This window comes from Ctenopharyngodon idella, chromosome 6 (genome assembly GCF_019924925.1).
Source record: "Ctenopharyngodon idella isolate HZGC_01 chromosome 6, HZGC01, whole genome shotgun sequence".
NCBI lineage: Eukaryota > Metazoa > Chordata > Actinopteri > Cypriniformes > Xenocyprididae > Ctenopharyngodon > Ctenopharyngodon idella.
Genome location: NC_067225.1, coordinates 30,889,702 through 30,907,963, shown reverse-complemented (window position 1 = coordinate 30,907,963; position 18,262 = coordinate 30,889,702). Strand labels below are relative to the sequence as shown.

Below are 18,262 nucleotides of genomic sequence, written 5' to 3'. Positions count from 1 at the left end.
CATTGTGGGAGACAGTATTCCACAGTGTGCTTTGGTTATGTACTGCAAACTATGATATTTCATCGATACAGAACAATTACTGTGCACAGTATACATTCTGCAGTAATAGTATGTTAATATGCTATTTTAAACAAATGCACTTAAAATGATAAAATGAGCACGAGATGCGGCCATAACAATGCTATTATCTCGAAAATGTGTCACATGACATTTAAGAATACACATATATTACATATTAAACCAGTCAAGTGGTTTTTTTTTTTGGTTTTTTTTTTTTTTATTAAATATCGCGACAAACATTTATTTATTTCCACAAGTATGTCATAATTCTCAAAACTTATCTAAATTATTGAATTTCGGTTGAATTTTATAAAAACACTGATATTAAAATGCAGTATTATTTAATTAATTTTAAAAAGATAACGTATATTTTCCCTCAGGGAAAATTAAAGGAGACGTAAAGCATGAAAGCATTGTTTAAAAAATAAAAAAAACAGCGCGAAAATATTGCTCAGCTAAGCACATTTACCATGTTTCTAACATTCAATATGTTTAACCATTTCACAACTGCTATTTAAAAAAAAATTTTCCCCCCGAAATAATGTTTCTTTTTTTAGATGTTCACTCTCCAGGTCGTTAAACAAACAGTTTCGTTGGTTTTGCTCCATTTACAACTAAATAAACCATTAAAACACAAGAAACAAAGATGTTTTCCTCTTAATTCTCCAGGGTTGGCCATCGTGGACTCTACAGAAGCCTCTCACCTGTACACATCAGACTCGTGCTTCACTCACCTCAGGTAATGACACAGGTACAAACTCTCCTAGAAGTGGGCAACGGTATCCAAAAAATACGAAGCTGAAGTGGTTCAGGAAGCCTATTAAAAGAGTCAGACAGTTCCTTAAGGTGAGTAACGTTAGTAAACTCTCCAGGCGATTATTCAGGCACAGAGTGAACAGTCAGGACATGGGCCTGGTATTAAATCTACAGAGCACGTTTAAAATGTAGATCCCACCCCCGTCCGAAATGGGAAGAGCAGGCAGGATTTCTTTGGGGGGGTTGCTGCAGGAGGGAGAACATTAACGCTTTCTTTTAGTGAGCCTTCAGAAATTCCTTGCGGTTCTGCTTTAGTCCACGATTGATGCACGAGCTCCTGAAGTGGCATTAGTGAACACAGAGCTGACTTTATCAGTCTGAATTTCATTTACAGTGATGCTATTTTCTTTATAGGCTTTCTATGAAATATTAATAGTGTCTATATTAAGGTAGGTAACGTTTAAGATCTTAGAGTGCCGTTTATACGAAGGGAAAGTGTTTTAGATAGGCCTACTGTAACTGTCGTTTAAAGGGATAGTTCACCCAAAAATGAAAATTCTGTCATCATTTACTCACCCTCAAGTTGTTCAAAACCTGTATTATCTCTTGTGCTGAACACAAAATAAGATATTTTGAAGAATGTTGGTAACCAAACAGTTTCAATTTTATTTATTTTTTTCTTTAATATGGAAGTCAATGGGGACCAACCAACATTCTTCAAAATATCTTCCTATGTTCAACAGAAGAAAGAACTTTATGCAGGTTTAGAACAACTTGAGGTTGAGTACAGAATTTTCATTTTCAACTATCCCTTTAAGTATGATGATATGTAGGAAAATGTTAAAGGGTTAGTTCACCCAAAAATGAAAATTCTGTCATTAATTACTCACCCTCGTGCCATTTTACACCCATAAGACCTTCGTTGATCTTCGGAACACAAATTAAGATATTTTTGTTTAAATCCGATGGCTCCGCGAGGCCTGCATAGGGAGCAATAACATTTCCTCTCTCAAGATTCATAAAGGTACTAAAAACATATTTAAATCAGTTCATGTGAGTACAGTGGTTCAATATTAATATTATAAAGCGACGAGAAAACACTGCTTCAGGAAGATTCGGAGCATAATGAATCAGCGTATCGAATCATGATTCGGATCACTTGTCAAACCGGCAAACTGCTGAAATCACGTGACTTTGGTGCTTCGAACAGCTGATTCGACACGCTGATTCATTATGCTCCGAAGCTTCCTTAAGCAGTGTTTTGAAATCAGCCATCACTAAATAATTCATTATTTATTTTTTTTTTTTTGGTGCACCAAAAATATTCTCGTTGCTTTATAATATTAATATTGAACCACTGTACTCACATGAACTGATTTAAATATGTTTTTAGCACCTTTATGGATCTTGAGAGAGGAAATGTCATTGCTCTCTATGCAGGCCTCACTGAGCCATCGGATTTAATCAAAAATATCTCAATTTGTGTTCCGAAGATTAACGAAGGTCTTATGGGTCTGTAACGGCATGAGCGTGAGTAATAAATGACAGAATTTTCATTTTTGGGTAAACTAACCCTTAAAAATAGTTTTAGATGAAGTATAGCATGAAACGTATTGTCAACGACACAGGATTTAAAAGATTTTAACAGTGTGTAGTAATCTAAAAAAGCCAAACACAGGGATCCAATTTGACCTCCATCCAAATGCACTTAAAGTAGGAAATAACATCACTGCTTTTGACCCCGAATCCTCCTGGGAATGCATCAAATAAAAACTCAGGCAGACTGACTGAAACATCCTAAGCCTGGGGAATTATGTGAGCTTTCAATTAAAGCACTTCACTCTGCTGGGAAATTCCACATTTATATCATTGGGCTCCTAATCAAAGAAATTAAAACTCCCAGAAAATTAAGCACTGTTAAAAAAAAAAAAAAACTAGGGTAACAGACTGCCAATAATATTAATTAAATACAATAATTTTGATAAAATGAGGTATTTAAAAGTGAAACGAGTAACTGCAAATAGATCATGTAAAACGATTAATCAAAGTTAAATAAAGATCTTGTTTTTCATTAGAAATGAACATGAAGAGCAAAGTGCTTAATACCCGAAAAATGAAAATCCTGTCATCATTTACTCACCCTCATGTCATTCCAATCCATTGATACATTCATTCATCTGTGGAACATAAAAGATGCTTTCTTAACTTTTTAATAAAACATGCATCATAAGATTCTTCTGGGATAAAAACACACTAGGATAAAAAAGGATTTATTTTTAAATATATTTCCACAAATCTGTGTACCAAATTCTCCAGCTCTATAAAACAATGTTCTTTTACAAAAATATCTCTGAATCACTGTCTACACATTCAACCCACCCACAGAAAAATGACTTGTATTTGTTTCAGTATATCTATCATTATAACTATAACATCTATTACTGAATCATGCAGGCTGCTTGTTACTGTGGTTAATGTCAGAAAGCTCAGCAGAACTAACCACAGACATAAAGGACAGCCAAAAAGGCTGTTAATGCCTCTACTTTCTAAACTAATATCAATATTTAAATGTTAAATTCCATGATAGGGTCTTTGAGAAATGCACCAATAGTTTACTTTGGAGGATGTATTTTGATTTATCACCCTTTTACCAGTTTAACAGAAATATTTTTTTGCATCACCAGGGAGGAACAAAATTTTTCCTTGTTGCAAAATGTAACCAGAGATTCTGTGAGGCGATACCTTCAATTCCGACCTGACCAATCAGTGATCATCTTGCATGCCAAAGTTGCTCAGAAGTCTTATGGGAATGAGAAAAGGTAAACATTTTCAAGAAGTGAAACACACACAATGTACTGAAAATAAGCTGGTTTAGCTGATGGGAAAATGTCTAATTGCACACCTCTTTCTTCATGTCTCATTCCAAAAATAATGGTTTGTGTGTTTCCATAGGTTTTTCTGTCCTCCTCCTTGTGTGTACCTCACTGGACACGGATGGAAACTCAGACAGGAGCAGCTTAAAGGTCAGTGGCTTGTGACTTCATTCTTACCATTGTAATTCACTCTAATTATTCCATTTATATTCACACAGCATCAGGTCTAGGTGAGTCCAGTTGTCGGCTTTTCGGTTACATGGGTCTGGACAGCTCCACTGATCCACGGACGGACAGTTTCAAGCTGAGCTTTGAGGAGCAGACAGACAAGAGGGTGAGACATTGCCAAAGCGCAGCGATCAAAGAGGAGAGAGTCTGTCAGGCTCATGAGAGAACATGACTGCTGTGTGTACAGAGAGATTTGGAGATGGGATCATATGTTTATTCTACCTGGATTACAACTAGGTTTATGTAAGGAGAGGAGGTGGATGAACAAAGAATATGGGCTTGGTCTGTTAGTTGCTTTATTCCTGCCCACAGGAAATACTAATCACAAGCAAGATCTCTTTAATATCTGTCCAAGACAGCAATGAGATTAAAGGAACACTCCACTTTTTTTGAAAATAGGCTCATTTTCCAACTCCCCTAGAGTTAAGCAGTTGAGTTTTACTGTTTTTTACCGTTACCGTTTTCAATATCATTGCACCTGCTGCACCCATGGTACGGCAGCAAAGTTCCTTGATTATTACGCCGGAATGAGAGTATAGTTCCTAGCCATATCGGCCTAGAAAATCGCAACTTTTCATTTTCCGTCGGTCTTAGTACACAATGTAACTACAGAAGAGTCAAGTTTTAAATAGGAAAAATATCGAAACTCTTTGGTCATTTTTAAGCGAGATGCTAACGGTCTAATCAGATTCAATGAACTATGCTAAGCTAGGCTAAAAGTGGTACCGCCAGACCCGGAGATCGGCTGAATGGATTGGAAAACGGTAAAACTCAAAACTCAAAACTCAACTGTTTAACTCTCGGGGAGTTGGAAAATGAGCCTATTTTCAAAAAAAGTGGAGTGTTACTTTAAATGATTATTTGAATTCTCAGATTTGTATTCTGTGGAAAACCCCCACATGTGCCTCCTCTTAAGAAGAGATCTCAAAAATGTCTTAAACTGTGTTCAGATTTGCCAAGATAGCAAAGTCTGCTACGAAAAATCAGAGATCTAAATATAAACTGACATTTTACAGTATGTCTTCCAAGACTGTGTACTGACAATATTGATCAAAAGTTTGGGGTCAGTAAGAAATTAATACTTTTATTCAGCATGGATGCATTAATTTTATCAGTAAAGATTGAAGTTGGTAAAAACGAATAATGTTACAAAAGATTTCTATTTATAATAAATGCTGTTCTCTTGAATTTTCTATTCAGAAATAAGTTCTGGGTAAAAAAAAAAAAAAAAAAACTGTATCACAGCTTCCACAATAGATAATAAGAAATGTTTCTTGAGCAGCAAATCATCATATTAGAATGATTTCTGAAGGATCATGTGACACTGAAGACTGGAGAAATGATGCTGAAAAATCAGCTTTGCATGAAAGGAATAATTTACATTTTAAAATGTATTCAAATGGAAAACAGTTTTTTTAAATTATAATATTTCACAATATTACTGTTTTTTACTGTATTTTTTATCAAATAAATGCAGCCTTAGTGAGCATAAGATACTTCTTTTAAAAACATTTTTAAAAAAATCTTACCGACCCCAAGCTTTTGAACTTTTGTAAATGTTAACAACTGACTCAATTGTGTCCATTTCACTTTTTTTTTTCAGATGTTTGCCTGCGCTAAAACCTTGTATATCTCAGATACAGACAAACGAAAGCACTTTCGCCTGCTGCTACACCTGTTTCACAGCGGAGGGCAAGAAATCGGCACATTTAACAGCAGACTCATTAAAGTCATCTCCAAACCATCACAGAAGAGACAGTCCATGAAGAATGCTGACTGTGAGTCTGTGCATGTGTGTATTTGTGTGCAATTCAAAAAATCTATATTTAAAGGGGACCTATAATGGCCCTTTCACAAGATGTAATATAAGTCTTTGGTGTCCCCAGGATGTGCATGTGAAGTTTCAGCTCAAAATACCCCACAGATCATTTATTATAGCTCGTCAAATTTGCCCCTATTTGGGTGTGAACAAAAACACGTTTGTGTGTGTGTCCTTTTAAATGCAAATGAGCTGCTGCTCCCGGCCCACTTTCCAAAAGAAGTCGGAGCTTTAACAGCTCGTGCTTCGGTTGCTCAACAACAACAAAGCTGGAGAATCTCACGCAGCCAAAATGAGGATTGTCAGTAACGGTGTTCAGCCTTACATTGTTCAAACCAGAGTCGAACACTGATGGAGAGACTCAGGAAGAAGTTACAACTTTTAGAATGAAACTGGACGTTTCTGAATGGTTAGTGGATAAATTTATGTAGTTGCTGTGGAGTTGATTCAACTCATCGACTAGCATATGCCATCATGTTAATCTTTTGTGCAAATCCAGCGTTGAATTGACCCTCGTTTGTGAAGCAGTCTGGCGTAAAATAAGGTCATGGCAAAAACACTCTCCTACAACAACTCTTCCTCTTCTCTAAAGCAGCCCAACATGGCCTCACCCCCTTTGTTGTGTGTTCTCGGGGGCAGGGTTTATGTAAATTTTAGGGTTAGTGATGTCACCAACCCAGGAAGAAGCTCGTTGTAGTCCCTACCAGCCGTTTGTTGTAGTCCTTAAACAGATAATTATTTAAAAGAAAATATCTCCCTTTGCATTGAACTTTGAGCGTCGTAACTTTGCAGATGTTGTTTATGCTCAAACAGCAACATTACACACAAACTAAAGTTAAAAAAGTGAAATCATAATCAACCACCCCTTTAATATGATGCAAGCGATAGACATTCAGTGCATTGTAATTCCGTTTTATGCCCATTTTTTTTTTTTTCACAGACAGGGCTCAGAAGCCAGGATTAGGCATTTAAGTGGGTTTTTTAAATGTGCCTTAGAAAAAAACATTACTGATGTGCTTCTTGAGATAAAACAATGGCACTGACATATTTTAAAATATGCCAGTGCAAGTTGCTTTCAGTTAAAACAGCTCAAACATGCATTTTAGTCTGGGACTAGGCTTAAGACCTGTCTGTGAAATCGAGGGTTTGAGTTCTAGGGTTATAGGTCATGACTAATTTTCACAGCCCACAGTTTCCCATGTTTTTTTTTTCCAAATTATTATTATTTTTTTAGTTTTGTTAGCTAAACAGTTGACACCCATGGTACAAAACAGTACAACCTATTGAATGGACTGTTCATCTATCCCTCATTTGGATCAAATCAAACATGACGTCTACCCTGACTAAGGGCCGTTATGTAAAAGGGTCAACCGGTGTAGAAACCAAACCCCTGTAAGTTTATGTTACCGTGTCTTTGTGTATGAAAAGTGGGGTCAAGCCGCTAAATAGTGTCACCCGGCAGCCATTGCCACAGAAGTCAGACATTTGACCTCTAACCTTTTGATCCTAAAGCACACACTAAGAGGGCATCTGCTGTTGACATTGACTATTGGATCCACAGAGAGGTTCTACGGGGAAGAAAGAGGCGCTTGACATCTGAGAGCAGCATTCAAGTGACGTTGAATTCCTCACCATCCTGTGGGAGAGACGGACAATGAGACAAAGTTCTAGAAAAAGAACAGACTGGCATTAGTCACAGTATATCAGTCATTTGTGTTTGCTGTCTTCTCAGTCTGAATGTGTATGCATAGATGTCAGTGAGTGTTTAAATTATTGTGCTGTTTCCTTTGTTTGCCCATAGTTTTAGTTTTTGTAAAAAATCTGTTGTAACTTTCTAAAAAGTGTGTTTGCTTCTGCAGTGTGTATTTCCTCAGGCTCAAAAGTGTCGCTGTTTAACCGTTTGCGGTCACAGACGGTCAGTACTCGTTACCTGGCGGTGGAAGATGGGGCTTTTGTCGCCAGCGCGAGACAATGGACGGCCTTCACTGTCACTTTAGGTTGGAGATGCAGTGCTTTTTTTCTTTTATTCTACTTTTATTTTTATCTCAGTCCTTCATACATACAGGTGCTGGTCATATAATTAGAATATCATGAAAAAGTTCATTTTTTTATTGTAAATTATTTTTAAAAATGAAACTTTCATATATTCTAGATTCCCTACATGTAAAGTAAAACATTTCAAAAGTTTTTTTTTTTTTAAATTTGATGATTAGAGCGTACAGCTCATGAAAGTCCAAAATCCAGTATCTCAAAATATTAGAATATTTCCTAAGATCAATCAAAAAATGGATTTGCAAAACAGAAAAGTTCAAGTTCTGTAAAGTATGTTCATTTGTGCACTCAATACTTGGTCGGCAGCACATATTACAGCAAATGACTTGCTCCTAGCACAAATTACAGCATCAGTGAAGTGTGGCATGGAAGTGATCAGCCTGTGGCACTGCTGAAGCACTATTGAGCCTTCAGATCATCTGTATATTGTTGGATCGACTGTTTCTCATCTTTCTCTTGAAAATATCCCATAGATTCAGGTCAGGCATGTTGGCTGGCCAATAAAGCACAGTAATATCATGGTCAGCAAACCACTTGGAAGTGGTTTTTGCACTGTGGGCAGGTGCTAAAGTCCTGCTGGAAAAGAAAATCAGCATCTCCATAAAGCTTGTCAGCAGATGGAAGCATAAAGTGCTCCAAAATCTCCTGGAAGATGGCTGCATTGACTTTGCACTTGATAAAACACAATGGACCAACACCAGTAGACGTCACGGCCCCCCCAAATCATTACTGACTTCAGAAACTTCACACTAGACTTCAAGCAGCTTGGATTCTGTGCCTCTCCAGTCTTCCTTCAGACTCTGGGACCATGATTTCAACATGAAATGCAAAATTTGCTTTTATCTGAAAAGAGGACTTTGGACCACTGTTCACTGTCCAGTTCTTTTTCTCCTTAGCCCAGGTAAGATGCTTCTGACGTTGTTTCTGTTTCAGAAGTGGCTTGGTAGTCCTTTTCCTGAAGATGTCTGAGTGTGGTGACTCTTGATGCGCTGACTCCGGCTTCATTCTACTCATTGTGAAGCTCTCCCAAGTGTTTAAATCGGCTTTACTTGTCAGTATTCTCAAGCTTGCGGTCATCCCTGTTGCTTGTGCACCTTTGCCTACCCAATTTCTTCCTTCCAGTCAACTTTGCATTTAATATGCTTTGATATTTCACTCTGCAAACAGCCACCCCATTCAGTAATGACCTTCTGTGACTTACTCTCTTTGTGGAGGGTGTCAATGATTGTCTCCTGGACCATTGCCAAGTCAGCAATCTTCCTCATTAGTGTGCTTTCAAAGAACAAAAGATACCCGGAATTTATACTGTAGGGATGGTCATTTAATGAAACTCAAATGTAAATATTCTAATATTTTGAGATACTGGATTTTGGACTTTCATTAGCTGTACGCTCTAATCAACAAATTTTAAAAAAAAAAAACTTTTGAAATGTTTTACTTTACATGTAGGGAATCTAGAATATATGAAAGTTTCATTTTTTAAAATAATTTACAATAAAAAAAATGAACTTTTCATGATATTCTAATTATATGACCAGCACCTGTATAACTGAATAAAACAACGTTTAAAAGTAACAAATTTCTTTCAACTGATCATCCATATTATTCCCACTCATTTGCAGGGTCCGCTTCACACACACACACACACATTTTGATTTAGCACAGGTTTTACGCCGGATGCCCTTCCTGACTTCTTTTAACTGACCAAAACTATCAATTATGAGCTTTTCACACTTGAAATTGCTAACACGGGGTTCATATTTCATCTTCATTAGTATTGAATCCTGGGTAGTCAGGTTTCAACATTTCTACACTACACATTTGTGAACCCTCTGTTAATATTCTTTTATTTAACATTCATATGTTTACAAGGTTAACAACATTATAATAATTGCATGCAAATGATGCATTTATGTGCAGAGACAGTCTATTTCTCAAAAAAAAAATTGGCAAATATAATACACACCTAACAGTATTATTATAATAACTCATTCTACACCTTCTAATGACGTGGAAAACCCCTTTTGCGGAAGTATTTTCATTAACCCGGGTTCACCCATGCATATGCACAGACCCACTGTATGTTGTAGGGACTAATTCACCGTTCACCACAGTAGCTAAATAAACACAAGAAACCCAAACAAGTCTAGAAACAGCTGTCCAAAACTCTATGCTGGATGTCCTGCGTAAATAAACTCTCACAAACGCTTATAGTGCCTCATTGCATTTTAGAGTAAAATACAGTATATGACATTTCACCCAAAAAAATAGAAATTCTAAAAGCTCCAATTGTAAATGTCAGCAACATGTGTTCAACATCTGGTACAAATGTAGCATAAATGGGTTTAACCCCTGTACAGCGCCCAAGGCCAAATCCTGGTCAGAGTAAGGTCTATTTTTCTCTCTCGCCCCCTACAGCGCTATATCCTAATACTTACTGTGTTTCAACTCTGTTCATATAGTGGAGGAGATGCAAGGTGTTCATAGTGAATACACCGTGTGTGACAGCTACATCTGTTACGGCTGTGTGGTTCAGCTGGTATGCACTGACTCAGGAGTGGCGCTGCCACCAATGGTATGTATGCAAGTATAAAACGTTTTTTTTTCTTTCCATTACATGATTCACAATCAGCTTAATCATCTTTTTTAAAAGATATACGAGTTGAATTTAAGGTAAAATGTGTAATTTCTGTTGCACTAACAACTCCAAACAGAATAGAGCGCAACAGTCGGGTTCCGCAAGTAAAAACATTCATTTTCTCCATAGGAAAATAGATTTTGAACAATAACTTAAACCTTTAAAGACAGACCTACTCTGAGCTACAAAATTGTTAATAGATGGTATTTGCTTCTGCTGATTATTCAGATTTTTTTTTTTTTTAAATAATCCTGTTTAACAGCGGAATTTCTGGTGAAAAACTACATTACCCATGATGCTGTACAGAAATGACACCAATCAGAGTTGAAAAATGTAATCTAATCGAGGTAATGATGTAATCGAGTCAATCTCCTTACGCTCACATAATACTTAAATGTTTGTATGTTTATGCATATTTTGCATACAAAATATGCATAAACAAAATATATTGTTTATGTATATATTTAGTTTATTGCATATATATAATAATATATATATTTTAACAAAATAAGAGAGATCATACAAAATGCATGTTATTTTTTATTTAGTACTGTCCTGAGTAAGATATTTTAAATAAAAGATGTTTACATATAGTCCACAAGACAAAAAAAATAGCTGAATTTATTAAAATAACCCTGTTCAAAAGTTTGTTACCCATTGGTTCTTAATACTGTGTGTAGTTACCTGGATGATCTATGACTGTTTTTTTGTTGTGTGATGGTTGTTCTTGAGTCCCTTGTTTGTTCTGAGCAGTTAAACTGAGCTCTGTTCTTCAGAAAAATCCTCCATGTCCTGCAGATTCTTCAGGATTTTTTGCATATTTGAACCCTTTCCAGCAGTGACTGTATGATTTTGAGATCCATGTTTTCACACTGAGGACAACTGAGGGACTCAAACACAACTATTAAAAAATGGTTCAAACATTCACTGATGCTCCAGAAGGAAACACGATACATTAAGAGTTGGGGGTGAAAACTTTTGAACAGGATGAAGATGTCCAAATTTTTCTTATTTTGTTTAAATATCATTTAGTACTGCCCTTCGGAAGCAACAAAAGATACTTGCATGTTTCCCGGAAGACAAATTAAGTACAATTTACCTTGATCTTCAAATACAAAAAGTTTTCACCCCCCGGCTCTTAATGCATCGTGTTTCCTTCTGGAGCATCAGTGAATGTTTGAAACTTTTTAAATAGTTGCGTTTGAGTCCCTCAACCCTCAAAAGGGTTCAAATATGCAAAAAATGCTTGAAAACGGAAGAATCTGCAGGACCTGGAGGATTTTTCTGAAGAACAAAGCTCAGTTTTATATATATATATATATATATATATATATATATATATATATATATATAAAAATCAAAATTTGTAAATGAGTAGTTTTATATTTCTCCATCGTTTTTAATTCGATTATGCTGTTTGCAATGCTTCAATGGATTGTCGTTCTTTCCCTCACTAAAGCCGTTAAGTTCACAGTCTTGTACCTTTGCCTTTTTGTCTGATTTTCAAAAACTATTTTGCTTCAAATCAAAGTTTGTAGTGTTGTGATTCATCTCATAGCTGATTGTCTTGATTCATGGCTTATAACACTTTAACAAAGACTTTTTTTTACATCCCTATGTGAAAAATTAATGGAAAAAGTACTTCAAAAAGAACACAGAATCTTACTGGATTGTACTTGGTGCTCCACTGCAAGCTAACAAAGTGTAAAATCATGCGTGTTTTATTTAAAAAACCTTGTTGAACTGAATCTGCATGTTCTGTGTATTTTTAATGTATATTTTTTCACCCATGTCTCTGAAGTCTCTTTTGAACAAATTTCCATCCCTGTGGTTTTTTGGAAGCTGGTCTACTACCAACCTGCGTCACAATTTGCTGATAAAGCACTTGATCAAAATGCCAAGGACAACGTTTCAATACCACATTTAGCAGACTAGCAAACAGAATAGACCTTCAACAATGTTGTTTTAGTTGTTTGAAATCGCTGACTGGTTTGTTTTGGTTTGCAAGAGTGTATTTGAAGCCCTCATGCAGCAGGATTTTTGATGGGCGAGCTGCAGTTTTGGAGAAGGGTGAACAGTCAGGCATATTGTGCAGTACACAGGTGCTGCGGGGGGCCAGACGAATGAGACCAGGTGCAGTGGTGCATGATAGAAGGGCGGTGATTTTTTTTTTTTTTTTTTTTTTTTTTTTAAGGTCTGCTCATATCAGATTTCTGAGAACAAAATGAAGAGGACTTTATACAATTATACTAGAAATAAAAGGTTCCAAAAGGTTTTTTCGGTTGTAATGTTTTTGAAAGAAGCCAAAATGCTCACTAAGGCTGTATTTATTTGATCAAAAATACAGCAAAAACATTGAGATTGTAAAATATTATTACAATTTAAAATAACTGTTTTCTGTTTAAATATATTTTAAAATGTAACTTATTCCTGTGATGTAAGAAATCTATACATAAAATAATAATAATAATACTTTTATTCAGCAACGACACATTAAATTGATTAAATTAAAGACAGTAAAGACATTTATATTGTTACAAAAGATTCTGATTTCAAATAAATTCTCTTCATTTGAACTTTCTTTTCATCAAAGAAAACCATTATTTTAAATTGTAATAATATTTCACAACTTTAACTGTATTTTTTATTAAAAAAGCAGAAGAGACTTTTATCTGCATCACTATATGAAATCTAAACACTAAGGGTCTGGAAGTAAAAATCTCATTCTTTTCCTTAAAGAATAATTCCTTTTTAACAAAAACATACAAGAGATCATGGTACGTCTATTATTAAATGTTTATGATTAAATGCTTCTGTACAAGCCATAAGTATAAGATTCCAATTTCTATTTAATTTCTTTTTAAACTGAATTAAATAAAAAAAAACTTTCAGAAGCAAGAATGAGAAAAAGTTGAGGCTCACTGTTGCTCTCTATTAAAGGGATGTCAAATCTAAAAAAAAAAAAAAAAAGAAAAGAAAAGATGAAACGGTCAGCTGTGTAAATAGTTACCGGATGTGGTTTTCTCTCTTTGTAGGTAATACGTAAGGTGAACAAGCAGCATGCATGTCTAGACGTGGATGAGCCCGTATCTCAGCTTCATAAATGTGCTTTCCAGTTCAGAGACAGCAACCACATGTACCTCTGCCTGTCCAATGAAAAAATAATACAATTCCAGGTGAACACATGCAATGACATTTAAATACGCACATTTAATAAATACAATAGTTCACCCCGCTATGAAAATGCATTCACTCACCCTCATGTAATTCCAAACTTGTAGGCTTCTCCGTGTCCCAAGGAAAGTAATAAGGTGTTATTGAATGATGGATCCTGTTGGACCATCATTGGAACAGAGGTGGTTGAATACACCTTCAGTGAGAGTCTCACCGGTCACCCGACCACCATCAGCCCTGTTCCTGTGATCAATGGACTAGAGGTCAGAAAGGTTTCTTCATTACGTCTCTTCTAATCAATTTTAAAATGAATTCAAGAGAAACTGAATGTTACACTGAAAAAGGTTCAGTGGGGTTCTATATAGAACCCTATGGGTTGTTGACTCAATTTTTAAGAACTCTTTATGCCAAAAAGGTTCTATAGTAGGAGAAATGATTGCATAATACTTTCATGTTTGACAGGTTATTTGAGTTTCTAGTGATAAAATGTTTATGAGTTCTATACAGAACCTTTTCTTCTAAGAGTGTAATTTAATACCAAATTGTAAATATGAGCGGTACGTTCAAGAAAATCTGGTTACTTACCTAAAAAACACTAACAAGTGTTCATGGTTTTTGTGATTTAGTTAAACGGAGGGGGACATGTGGCCATGTTGGAGCTTCATGGAGAAAACTTCAGCCCACACTTAAAGGTCTGGTTCGGCGACATGGAGGCAGAGACCATGTTCAGGTTAGCATTTATCATAAATAGCTGGATTACATGCCCTCACTTTTGGTGCAGTGTTGGGGAAAATATTCTAAATGTAGGCCTCTCCGTGTCCCAAAGTAATAAGGTGTTATTGAATGATGGATCCTGTTGGACCATCATTGGAACAGAGGTGGTTGAATACACCTTCAGTGAGAGTCTCACCGGTCACCCAAAAGTTTTGAAAAGTGCTTTATAAATAAAAGTTGAGTTGAGAAAATCATGAGTATATTGTAGTTCAGAAAGCTATAGTTTCAAAGTTAAACAGTCAAACTACCCTTTAGAAAAAAGTAGTAAGCTACACGATACATACAAACAACTACTAATGGAAAAAACAACAAGTTTTACAACTAATACCTCTGAAAAAAGCTCCCATATATGTAACTGAATTGAAAGTATAGTGATAAACTGTGATATTTAATACAATATTTATGTCGCCACAAACAAGAAACACTTAAAAGTGTGTGATTCATATAAATTAGTTTTTTGTTCACTGAAAAGTTTATTTTTTTTATGATCTGCCAAAAATTGTTGGAAAAATAGCTTATTTATAACTGTATTATAAGTCTACACTTATTTGTTTGTAAACAGCTACTGTCACACGATTTAGCTGGTAAGATTTTATTTGTTACTCTTCAACACTGTTTAAACAGTAGATAAAAACAGGAAAACTTATTTTAGGCTATTTGAGTTCCGAGTATTGAGATGTGCCCTTTCAGTTTATGACTTCCCGTTCTTGTAAACCAGAGGAGGTCCTGTGTAACACAAGATTAGGGTCTGAAGTGTTCCTCTGCAAAGCACAGATCTCATCATTTATCATAAAGCACAAATGTCACGAGGAAGGATTGGAAGGAAGTTAAACACACTGAACACACGGAAACATCTTTGAGGAAGATAACAGAATTTTAGATGACCACAAGACAAAATATACATTTTACAAGCATTTTGTTGTGTTAAGTGAGCCATGACCATCACCTAATTACAGAATGTGGTTGATGTTTCTTATATTGGTGCTAATTGGAGGCTAGTTACTGTACCAAAACAGTATAAGCCACTTGAGGTCATGATTACAGTGAGTTGTCTAAGTGCCTAAAACACGGTAAGCAGTTTAAAACACTGTCCATAGTGGCTTATTGCTGTATAAATCATCGCAACAGCAATGTGATAAAAGACAACAGTTCAATAAACAATTTATAATTATTATCTCAGTATTCACTAAATATTGCAGATCATTAGTCAAAATCTTCAAGGCAAGGCACCACATTCGAATAGGGTGAAAGTGTTTTGCATTGCAAGTTTTCTTAAATATTATGTCTAAATATGTAAATGAGGCATTTTCTAATTAAATCTGCACTAATTTCCAGAGCAGAAATCTGAACATTGGATGAAGCTATGTTCAAAATTATCATTTCTTTTTATTGACATATTAGAGTTAAAGGGTTTTACAAAAGGGATTTTGGATATCTCTTTATATAAAAAAAAAATACAGTTAAAGGATTAGTTCACTTCAGGATTAAAATTTCCTGATAATTTACTCACCCCCATGTCATCCAAGATGTTCATGTTATTGAAACAAATTAAGGCTTTTGAGGTAAACATGCAGTATTTTTCTCCATATAGTGGACTTCACTGGGGTTCAATGGGTTGAAGGTCCAAATTGCAGTTTCAGTGCAGCTTCAAAGAGCTCTACACGATCCCAGATGAGGAATAAGGTTCTAGTGAAATGATCAGCCATTTTCTAAAAAAATAAATAAATATTTATATACTTTTTAACCACAAATGCTCGTCTTGCACTGCTCTGCGATCTGCCATGCATTACGTTGAAAGGTCATGTGTGACGTAGGCGGAAGTACCGCGGTAGGGCGAAAAACTCCTCCGATATCGTTGTTTTACCGTTTTTGTAAAGGCCGTTTGGCTTAATCCTTGCACATTCGCTTTGTTGACACTGGATCGGTACTTTCACCTACGTCATGCATGACTTTTCCAACGTGATTACGTAATACATGGCGGATTGCAGAGAAGTGCTAGACAAGCATGTGTGCTTAAAAAGTATATAAAAATTTTTTTTTTTTTTTTTTTTTTAGAAAATGACCAATCGTTTCACTAGATAAGACCCTTATTCCTTGTCTGGGATCGTGTAGAGCCCTTTGAAGCTGCACTGAAAGTGCAATTTGGACCTTCAACCTGGACAAAAATACTGGAATGTTTTCCTCAAAAACCTTAATTTCTTTTCGAATGAAGAAAGAAAGACATGAACATCTTGGATGACATGGGGGTGAGTAAATTATCAGGAAACTTTCATTCAGATGTGAATTAAAACTTTAATACTGTTAAAAATGTTATATAAATCAGGCAAATGATATATACACAACCCCCTCAGTTTGGTGTAAGTGCTACTCTAGTGGGGATTTCTGACTCAGTGCATGAGGAACCAATGGTTTTGCTCGTCATGTCTTTTTAAAACATGCCACATTAGTACTGAAATAAACTGATGTGCACATACAGGCATGCAGATATTTTTAAGTGGCTTTGAACATGGCTAATCCAATCATTAACTATTTATTTTATCAATTGCAATTAGTCACTATGTAGTAAATAATACAGCACAGGTGCATACAAGTTCATAGCAAGACACAAAACCTATTTCCTGCACGTACCAAACTTTTCCCTGTGCAATAATTTTAGTATGTTGTGTCCACCTTGCCAAGGCTCCAGGGATGCCGTGGTGCGACATTCCTGTCTCAGCAGGCTGGAGTGGAATGATGGTCTCTCTCAGGTCCTTGTAGGGAGGTTCTTAGAGCTGTAGTCAAGTGTCAGGAAGGTCAGCGGGTGATCTGCAACTGAAATGACTGCAAATCAGTGAGGTGTAACTTCCTTCAACTTATGTTACAGGAGGAAAACATTTATCAGATTAATACCTCAGTCAAAGTTTGACAGTGGCAGTGATTGCACTGAAATATATATATATATATATATATATATATATTATATATACACACACACACACACACACACACATACAGTTACACACACAGAACAATTTTTCTAACCCTAACTGATGGAGTGTGTAACTTTTAATGGCCATATTCCAGGATGACAAAGCCAAGATTCATCAGGCTCAAGAATCATTTTCAGACATGAACTGGCACCTCTGAGTCCAGACCTTAATTCATTGAAAGTTTTTGGGATGTGCTGGAGTAGACTTTACAGAGTGCTTGACTCTTGCATTGTCAATACAAGATCTTGACCAAAATTGATGCACCTCTTGATGGAAATATTTATTATTATTTATATATGTATCAAAGCAAACTTGTAAATCTGACTGTAATTATAATATATGTCCACCTCAGGTCCTCCAGGTCTTTGCTGTGTGTCGTTCCTGATGTGTCTATATTGAGTGGCGAGTGGAGATGGGTGAGACAACCAATCACAGTGCCCTTATCTCTGATCCGATTGGATGGGCTGATCTACAGGAGTTCATACTCATTTACTTACACACCAGAGCACAGCGCCCCCTCTCAAACAAACGGTACAGCGGAGAGAACCGCAGACTCGGACTCGCTCATCGACACCATACACCAGGAGTTCACGCGGATGAACTTTCACCTATTTATGCAGAGCTGAGAACACACACACCTTGAACCAAGGATTAATCGAGGCAAATATTCATGTCAGATTATGTCCAGCCCTGGTTCAGATTCTACCCTCTTGTTAACACTTATACTAACAAGAAAAACTCTCCCAGCATGTAATCACATTGAGCTTTATGGAGCTTACACACTAGAGACAGCTCTGATGGAGCGTTTGACAGTTAGGAATGCACAAGATCTGTGTACTGAGACTGTGGAAAGAGCCGAGTCAGTCTGAAATAAAGTTGAAATACACAGTTAAAGGATTAGTTTACTTCAGAATTAAAA

At 36.1% G+C, this 18,262-nt stretch overlaps 2 protein-coding genes and 1 long non-coding RNA gene across 10 annotated transcripts in view; 1 reads left to right on the top strand and 2 right to left on the bottom strand.

Moving 5' to 3' along the window:
• The window catches only part of matn4 (matrilin 4), a 25,232-nt gene extending 23,982 nt beyond the window's left edge, over nucleotides 1-1,250 (bottom strand). Inside the window, exon 1 of one of the 8 annotated variants that reach the window (XM_051897176.1) lies at nucleotides 795-1,250. The gene's annotated coding sequence lies outside the window, so the exon portion shown is untranslated. The remainder of the gene's footprint in view (nucleotides 1-794) is intronic. The other 7 variants (XM_051897178.1, XM_051897177.1, XM_051897179.1 and 4 more) reach the window with 7 other exon arrangements.
• The window catches only part of rbpjl (recombination signal binding protein for immunoglobulin kappa J region-like), a 20,145-nt gene extending 1,883 nt beyond the window's left edge, over nucleotides 1-18,262 (top strand). Inside the window, exons 2-12 of the mRNA XM_051897184.1 lie at nucleotides 730-799; nucleotides 3,501-3,635; nucleotides 3,769-3,839; nucleotides 3,908-4,023; nucleotides 5,521-5,695; nucleotides 7,596-7,733; nucleotides 10,251-10,363; nucleotides 13,462-13,602; nucleotides 13,708-13,863; nucleotides 14,227-14,330; nucleotides 17,696-18,262. Coding sequence (XP_051753144.1) covers nucleotides 730-799; nucleotides 3,501-3,635; nucleotides 3,769-3,839; nucleotides 3,908-4,023; nucleotides 5,521-5,695; nucleotides 7,596-7,733; nucleotides 10,251-10,363; nucleotides 13,462-13,602; nucleotides 13,708-13,863; nucleotides 14,227-14,330; nucleotides 17,696-17,969 — 1,493 coding nt within the window. The 3' untranslated portion in view covers nucleotides 17,970-18,262. The remainder of the gene's footprint in view (nucleotides 1-729; nucleotides 800-3,500; nucleotides 3,636-3,768; nucleotides 3,840-3,907; nucleotides 4,024-5,520; nucleotides 5,696-7,595; nucleotides 7,734-10,250; nucleotides 10,364-13,461; nucleotides 13,603-13,707; nucleotides 13,864-14,226; nucleotides 14,331-17,695) is intronic.
• Nucleotides 5,711-13,814, bottom strand: LOC127514396 (uncharacterized). The gene is made up of 3 exons (XR_007930623.1): nucleotides 13,684-13,814; nucleotides 13,437-13,572; nucleotides 5,711-7,372 (listed from the first exon to the last, which is right to left on the bottom strand). It is a non-coding gene; the product is annotated as an uncharacterized LOC127514396 (long non-coding RNA).